The sequence below is a fragment of the Oncorhynchus kisutch genome, unplaced genomic scaffold (genome assembly GCF_002021735.2).
Source record: "Oncorhynchus kisutch isolate 150728-3 unplaced genomic scaffold, Okis_V2 Okis01b-Okis20b_hom, whole genome shotgun sequence".
NCBI classification, from domain to species: Eukaryota; Metazoa; Chordata; class Actinopteri; order Salmoniformes; family Salmonidae; genus Oncorhynchus; species Oncorhynchus kisutch.
Window position 1 is genome coordinate 12,470,498 of NW_022261978.1, and position 9,389 is coordinate 12,479,886.

The following is a 9,389-nucleotide window of genomic DNA, read 5'->3' on the forward strand; positions in this document are numbered from 1 at the left end:
CAACAGATTGTCCTTAATGCTATTAGCCAATAGAAACACATGGAACAACAGATTGTCCTTAATGCCATTAGCCAATAGAAACACATGGAACAACAGATTGTCCTTAATGCTATTAGCCAATAGAAACACATTAAACAACAGATTGTCCTTAATGCCATTAGCCAATAGAAACACATGGAACAACAGATTGTCCTTAATGCCATTAGCCAATAGAAACACATGGAACAACAGATTGTCCTTAATGCCATTAGCCAATAGAAACACATGGAACAACAGATTGTCCTTAATGCTATTAGCCAATAGAAACACATTAAACAACAGATTGTCCTTAATGCCATTAGCCAATAGAAACACATGGAACAACAGATTGTCCTTAATGCTATTAGCCAATAGAAACACATTAAACAACAGATTGTCCTTAATGCCATTAGCCAATAGAAACACATTAAACAACAGATTGTCCTTAATGCTATTAGCCAATAGAAACACATGGAACAACAGATTGTCCTTAATGCCATTAGCCAATAGAAACACATGGAACAACAGATTGTCCTTAATGCTATTAGCCAATAGAAACACATTAAACAACAGATTGTCCTTAATGCCATTAGCCAATAGAAACACCTGGAACAACAGATTGTCCTTAATGCTATTAGCCAATAGAAACACATGGAACAACAGATTGTCCTTAATGCTATTAGCCAATAGAAACACATGGAACAACAGATTGTCCTTAATGCCATTAGCCAATAGAAACACATGGAACAACAGATTGTCCTTAATGCTATTAGCCAATAGAAACACATTAAACAACAGATTGTCCTTAATGCCATTAGCCAATAGAAACACATGGAACAACAGATTGTCCTTAATGCCATTAGCCAATAGAAACACATGGAACAACAGATTGTCCTTAATGCCATTAGCCAATAGAAACACATGGAACAACAGATTGTCCTTAATGCTATTAGCCAATAGAAACACATTAAACAACAGATTGTCCTTAATGCCATTAGCCAATAGAAACACATGGAACAACAGATTGTCCTTAATGCTATTAGCCAATAGAAACACATTAAACAACAGATTGTCCTTAATGCCATTAGCCAATAGAAACACATTAAACAACAGATTGTCCTTAATGCTATTAGCCAATAGAAACACATTAAACAACAGATTGTCCTTAATGCCATTAGCCAATAGAAACACATTAAACAACAGATTGTCCTTAATGCCATTAGCCAATAGAAACACATTAAACAACAGATTGTCCTTAATGCCATTAGCCAATAGAAACACATTAAACAACAGATTGTCCTTAATGCTATTAGCCAATAGAAACACATGGAACAACAGATTGTCCTTAATGCCATTAGCCAATAGAAACACCTGGAACAACAGATTTTCCTTAATGCTATTAGCCAATAGAAACACATTAAACAACAGATTGTCCTTAATGCCATTAGCCAATAGAAACACATTAAACAACAGATTGTCCTTAATGCTATTAGCCAATAGAAACACATTAAACAACAGATTGTCCTTAATGCTATTAGCCAATAGAAACACATGGAACAACAGATTGTCCTTAATGCTATTAGCCAATAGAAACACATGGAACAACAGATTGTCCTTAATGCTATTAGCCAATAGAAACACATGGAACAACAGATTGTCCTTAATGCCATTAGCCAATAGAAACACATGGAACAACAGATTGTCCTTAATGCCATTAGCCAATAGAAACACATGGAACAACAGATTGTCCTTAATGCCATTAGCCAATAGAAACACATGGAACAACAGATTGTCCTTAATGCCATTAGCCAATAGAAACACATGGAACAACAGATTGTCCTTAATGCCATTAGCCAATAGAAACACATTAAACAACAGATTGTCCTTAATGCTATTAGCCAATAGAAACACATGGAACAACAGATTGTCCTTAATGCCATTAGCCAATAGAAACACATGGAACAACAGATTGTCCTTAATGCCATTAGCCAATAGAAACACATGGAACAACAGATTGTCCTTAATGCCATTAGCCAATAGAAACACATGGAACAACAGATTGTCCTTAATGCCATTAGCCAATAGAAACACATGGAACAACAGATTGTCCTTAATGCCATTAGCCAATAGAAACACATGGAACAACAGATTGTCCTTAATGCCATTAGCCAATAGAAACACATGGAACAACAGATTGTCCTTAATGCCATTAGCCAATAGAAACACATGGAACAACAGATTGTCCTTAATGCCATTAGCCAATAGAAACACATGGAACAACAGATTGTCCTTAATGCCATTAGCCAATAGAAACACATGGAACAACAGATTGTCCTTAATGCCATTAGCCAATAGAAACACATGGAACAACAGATTGTCCTTAATGCCATTAGCCAATAGAAACACATGGAACAACAGATTGTCCTTAATGCCATTAGCCAATAGAAACACATGGAACAACAGATTGTCCTTAATGCCATTAGCCAATAGAAACACATTAAACAACAGATTGTCCTTAATGCTATTAGCCAATAGAAACACATGGAACAACAGATTGTCCTTAATGCCATTAGCCAATAGAAACACATGGAACAACAGATTGTCCTTAATGCCATTAGCCAATAGAAACACATGGAACAACAGATTGTCCTTAATGCCATTAGCCAATAGAAACACATGGAACAACAGATTGTCCTTAATGCCATTAGCCAATAGAAACACATGGAACAACAGATTGTCCTTAATGCCATTAGCCAATAGAAACACATGGAACAACAGATTGTCCTTAATGCCATTAGCCAATAGAAACACATGGAACAACAGATTGTCCTTAATGCCATTAGCCAATAGAAACACATGGAACAACAGATTGTCCTTAATGCTATTAGCCAATAGAAACACATTAAACAACAGATTGTCCTTAATGCCATTAGCCAATAGAAACACATGGAACAACAGATTGTCCTTAATGCCATTAGCCAATAGAAACACATGGAACAACAGATTGTCCTTAATGCTATTAGCCAATAGAAACACATTAAACAACAGATTGTCCTTAATGCCATTAGCCAATAGAAACACATGGAACAACAGATTGTCCTTAATGCCATTAGCCAATAGAAACACATGGAACAACAGATTGTCCTTAATGCCATTAGCCAATAGAAACACATTAAACAACAGATTGTCCTTAATGCTATTAGCCAATAGAAACACATGGAACAACAGATTGTCCTTAATGCCATTAGCCAATAGAAACACAGGATATTTGTATTTATTTACCATGTATTTAATCCCTTATTTTAGGCACTAAACTATCTCCATATATCCTTCCATTCATTAGTTAAACTGGTACAGGGGGACCTTCAGACGAGTCCCGTGGACGTCCTGGAGCAAAACGGAGAACGACATCGCGAGAGTCTCATCTTTCAATAGAATGGTCATGATACTTGGTGATCAGGCCAAACCGTTCGGATGCTACTGACGTTTTCCTGAGCAGACTGATTTGTGGGACGTCTCCTGGTCTGACAAACACCTCTCTGTCACCTTTCACATCAGATGTCTCCTGGTCTGACAAATAACGCTCTAGCTCTGTCACCTTTCACCTTAGATGTGGAAGTTTAGATATCGGCGGACAGTAGATCTCCAGGAAGAGGGTTGGACTGAAAACCTACAGGACAGTAGATCTCCAGGAAGAGGGTTGGACTGAAAACCTACAGGACAGTAGATCTCCAGGAAGAGGGTTGGACTGAAAACCTACAGGACAGTAGATCTCCAGGAAGAGGGACTGAAAACCTACAGGACAGTAGATCTCCAGGAAGAGGGTTGGGCAGACCTGGTCTTTGTCATGGAAAGAGTTTCCTGATGAGTTCTTAATGTTTTGTGTAGTCTGTGTATAGTCATCCATTGACAGACAGCCCCAGACAGTGTGTAGACTGAACAGGGTGCATCCATTGACAGACAGCCCCAGACAGTGTGTAGGGAACAGGGTGCATCAATTGACTGACAGCCCCAGACAGTGTGTAGGGAACAGGGTGCATCCATTGACAGACAGCCCCAGACAGTGTGTAGGGAACAGGGTGCATCCATTGACAGACAGCCCCAGACAGTGTGTAGACTGAACAGGGTGCATCCATTGACAGACAGCCCCAGACAGTGTGTAGGGAACAGGGTGCATCCATTGACAGACAGCCCCAGACAGTGTGTAGGGAACAGGGTGCATCCATTGACAGACAGCCCCAGACAGTGTGTAGACTGAACAGGGTGCATCCATTGACAGACAGCCCCAGACAGTGTGTAGGGAACAGGGTGCATCCATTGACAGACAGCCCCAGACAGTGTGTAGGGAACAGGGTGCATCCATTGACAGACAGCCCCAGACAGTGTGTAGGGAACAGGGTGCATCCATTGACAGACAGCCCCAGACAGTGTGTAGACTGAACAGGGTGCATCCATTGACAGACAGCCCCAGACAGTGTGTAGGGAACAGGGTGTATCCATTGACAGACAGCCCCAGACAGTGTGTAGGGAACAGGGTGCATCCATTGACAGACAGCCCCAGACAGTGTGTAGACTGAACAGGGTGCATCCATTGACAGACAGCCCCAGACAGTGTGTAGACTGCACAGGGTGCATCCATTGACAGACAGCCCCAGACAGTGTGTAGGGAACAGGGTGCATCCATTGACAGACAGCCCCAGACAGTGTGTAGACTGCACAGGGTGCATCCATTGACAGACAGCTCCAGACAGTGTGTAGACTGAACAGGGTGCATCCATTGACAGACAGCCCCAGACAGTGTGTAGGGAACAGGGTGCATCCATTGACAGACAGCCCCAGACAGTGTGTAGGGAACAGGGTGCATCCATTGACAGACAGCCCCAGACAGTGTGTAGACTGAACAGGGTGCATCCATTGACAGACAGCCCCAGACAGTGTGTAGACTGAACAGGGTGCATCCATTGACAGACAGCCCCAGACAGTGTGTAGACTGAACAGGGTGCATCCATTGACAGACAGCCCCAGACAGTGTGTAGGGAACAGGGTGCATCCATTGACAGACAGTGTGTAGACTGAACAGGGTGCATCCATTGACAGACAGCCCCAGACAGTGTGTAGGGAACAGGGTGCATCCATTGACAGACAGCCCCAGACAGTGAGTAGACTGAACAGGGTGCATCCCATTGACAGACAGCCCCAGACAGTGTGTAGGGAACAGGGTGCATCCATTGACAGACAGCCCCAGACAGTGTGTAGACTGAACAGGGTGCATCCATTGACAGACAGCCCCAGTCAGTGTGTAGGGAACAGGGTGCATCCATTGACAGACAGCCCCAGACAGTGTGTAGACTGAACAGGGTGCATCCATTGACAGACAGCCCCAGACAGTGTGTAGACTGAACAGGGTGCATCCATTGACAGACAGTGTGTAGACTGAACAGGGTTCATCCATTGACAGACAGCCCCAGACAGTGTGTAGGGAACAGGGTGCATCCATTGACAGACAGCCCCAGACAGTGTGTAGACTGAACAGGGTGCATCCATTGACAGACAGCCCCAGACAGTGTGTAGACTGAACAGGGTGCATCCATTGACAGACAGCCCCAGACAGTGTGTAGACTGAACAGGGTGCATCCATTGACAGACAGCCCCAGACAGTGTGTAGACTGAACAGGGTGCATCCATTGACAGACAGCCCCAGACAGTGTGTAGGGAACAGGGTGCATCCATTGACAGACAGCCCCAGACAGTGTGTAGACTGAACAGGGTGCATCCATTGACAGACAGCCCCAGACAGTGTGTAGACTGAACAGGGTGCATCCATTGACAGACAGCCCCAGACAGTGTGTAGACTGAACAGGGTGCATCCATTGACAGACAGCCCCAGACAGTGTATAGACTGAACAGGGTGCATCCATTGACAGAAAGCCCCAGACAGTGTGTAGACAGAACAGGGTGCCTCCATTGACAGACAGCCCCAGACAGTGTGTAGACTGAACAGGGTGCATCCATTGACAGACAGCCCCAGACAGTGTGTAGACTGAACAGGGTGCATCCATTGACAGACAGCCCCAGACAGTGTGTAGACTGAACAGGGTGCATCCATTGACAGACAGCCCCAGACAGTGTGTAGGGAACAGGGTGCATCCATTGACAGACAGCCCCAGACAGTGTGTAGACTGAACAGGGTGCCTCCATTGACAGACAGCCCCAGACAGTGTGTAGACTGAACAGTGACCATACTGCTTACCGTTCTACATGTGAGTAAATTAAAAGTCGCACTCATGTCATTCTCCTGCTCGATTCATTTGTTTAAACCCTGTTCTTCAAGCCTCCCATTGTTACCAGCCAGGTGAACTGTTGACCCTCATTATGTCCTCTTAAACCATATTAGCCACTCTCTCTCTCTCTTTACTCTAGTTCCAGTTCTCTCGCTCACTCTCTTTACTCTAGTTCCAGTTCTCCCTCTCCCTCTCTCCTCTCGTTCCAGTTCTCCCTCTCTCCTCTCGTTCCAGTTCTCTCTCTCCTCTCGTTCCAGTTCTCTCTCTCCTCTCGTTCCAGTTCTCTCTCTCCTCTCGTTCCAGTTCTCTCTCTCATCTCGTTCCAGTTCTCTCTCTCATCTCGTTCCAGTTCTCTCTCTCATCTCGTTCCAGTTCTCTCTCTCCTCTCGTTCCAGTTCTCTCTCTCTCTTACCCTCGTTCCAGTTCTCTCTTACCCTCGTTCCAGTTCTCTCTCTCTCTTACCCTCGTTCCGGTTCTCTCTCTCTCTTACCCTCGTTCCGGTTCTCTCTCTCTTTACTCTAGTTCCAGTTCTCGCTCTCTCTCTCTTTACTCTAGTTCCAGTTCTCGCTCTCTCTCTCTCTTTACTCTAGTTCCAGTTCTCGCTCTCTCTCTCTCTTTACTCTAGTTCCAGTTCTCGCTCTCTCTCTCTCTCTTTACTCTAGTTCCAGTTCTCGCTCTCTCTCTCTCTCTTTACTCTAGTTCCAATTCTCTCTCTCTTGTTCCAGTTCTCTCTTTACTCTAGTTTCTCTCTCTCTCTCTCTCTCTACTCTAGTTTCTCTCTCTCTCTACTCTAGTTCTCTCTCTCTCTACTCTAGTTCTCTCTCTCTCTTTACTCTAGTTCTCTCTCTCTCTCTTTACTCTAGTTCTCTCTCTCTCTCTTTACTCTAGTTCCAGTTCTCTCTCTCTTGTTTCAGTTCTCTCTCTCTTGTTCCAGTTCTCTCTCTTTACTCTAGTTCTCTCTCTTTACTCTAGTTCTCTCTCTCTCTCTTTACTCTAGTTCCAGTTCTCTCTCTTTACTCTAGTTCCAGTTCTCTCTCTTTACTCTAGTTCTCTCTCTCTCTCTTTACTCTAGTTCTCTCTCTCTCTCTTTACTCTAGTTCTCTCTCTCTCTCTTTACTCTAGTTCCAGTTCTCTCTCTTTACTCTAGTTCCAGTTCTCTCTCTTTACTCTAGTTCCAGTTCTCTCTTTACTCTAGTTCCAGTTCTCTCTCTTTACTCTAGTTCCAGTTCTCTCTCTCCTCTCGTTCCAGTTCTCTCTCTCCTCTCGTTCCAGTTCTCTCTCTCGCTTCACTAACTAGCAACGCGTGAAACCCTGGGCGCTCCTTCACGTGACAGAACCCACAAGAACCAAGAGAAGCCACACAATGCATTTCCTTCATATCTTTCAACCTCTTACTGTGAGGGGCTGAAGGGCCTCTCTGCTGAGGAGACTGGATCTTCTGTTACGTAGAGGGGTTTTACAACAGTATTATATAGTTATTACTATAGTATAATAATATGATGGCGTGTTATCTTACTGTGAGGGCCTGCAGAGCCTCTCTCTGCTGAGGAGACTGGATCTTGTGGGCCAGGAGACGAGTGGCAACCTGAGGACTGGGAATAGGAGAGTAGATTTATAAACTAGCAGTGTTTTCCAAAACTAATACTATCTAATACTACATTATATACAACATGAAAGATATCTGGTAAAAAAAAACAGAGTGCATTTAGAATCCCTGTAGCCTACTGCTATACAATCAGAGGGCATTTAGAATCCCTGTAGCCTACTGCTATACAATCAGAGGGCATTTAGAATCCCTGTAGCCTACTGCTATACAATCAGAGGGCATTTAGAATCCCTGTAGCCTACTGCTATACAATCAGAGGGCATTTAGAATCCCTGTAGCCTACTGCTATACAATCAGAGGGCATTTAGAATCCCTGTAGCCTACTGCTATACAATGGTTCTTTATGTCTCCAGGGAGACAACACTTATTAATCCCAACACTTTATTTTGCTGATGACAATCCAGAAAAGGGAGAAGTGGTTTTCAGTGATGTCCCACCCAACAGACAAGTGGTTCCTCAGAATGACAGTGTGGAATCTAGATGACAAACTAATGTGGAAACGTTTCTTATCTGTGTAAAAAAAAAGGCTGGTTTTTGAAACGTGAGATATCTTGTCTAACCTCTGCTGTGTCCAAGGTTACGTTCCACACGGTACCCTATTCCCTATATAGTGCACTACTTTTGACCAGGGACCTATGGGCCCTAGTGCTCTATACAGGGAACGGTACTATTTGGGTTCCTTCTGTTAGGGCTTGACAATCTGGACCCTCTATTTCTGAAACTATCTGCCACCATTGTCGCAACCCCTATTACCAGCCTGTTCAACCTCTCTTTCATATCGTCTGAGATCCCCAAGGATTGGAAAGCTGCCGCAGTCATCCCCCTCTTCAAAGGGGGAGACACCCTGGACCCAAACTGTTACAGACCTATATCCATCCTGCCCTGCCTATCTAAGGTCTTCGAAAGCCAAGTCAACAAACAGGTCACTGACCATCTCGAATCCCACCGCACCTTCTCCGCTGTGCAATCTGGTTTCCGAGCCGGTCATGGGTGCACCTCAGCCACACTCAAGGTACTCAACGATATCATAACCGCCATCGATAAAAGACAGTACTGTGCAGGCCGTCTTCATCGACCTTGCTAAGGCTTTCGACTCTGTCAATCACCATATTCTTATCGGCAGACTCAGGAGCCTCGGTTTTTCGGATGACTGCATTGCCTGGTTCACCAATTACTTTGCAGACAGAGTTCAGTGCGTCAAATCGGAGGGCATGCTGTCTGGTCCTCTGGCAGTCTCTATGGGGGTGCCACAGGGTTCAATTCTCGGGCCGACTCTTTTCTCTGTGTATATCAATGATGTTGCTCTTGCTGCGGGCGATTCCCTGATCCACCTCTACGCAGACGACACCATTCTATATACCTTCGGCCCGTCTTTGGACACTGTGCTATCTAACCTCCAAACAAGCTTCAATGCCATACAACACTCCTTCCGTGGCCTCCAACTGCTCTTAAACGCTAGTAAAACCAAATGCATGCTTTTCAAC

The 9,389-nt window shown here is 44.2% G+C and overlaps 1 protein-coding gene across 2 annotated transcripts in view; it reads right to left on the reverse strand.

The window, feature by feature from the left end:
- Positions 1-9,389, reverse strand: part of LOC116358901 (ADP-ribosylation factor-binding protein GGA3) — a 29,031-nt gene that overhangs the window by 15,250 nt on the left and 4,392 nt on the right. For both annotated transcript variants that reach the window (XM_031811236.1, XM_031811237.1), the window contains exon 3: positions 7,816-7,891. In XM_031811236.1, coding sequence (XP_031667096.1) covers positions 7,816-7,891 — 76 coding nt within the window. The remainder of the gene's footprint in view (positions 1-7,815; positions 7,892-9,389) is intronic.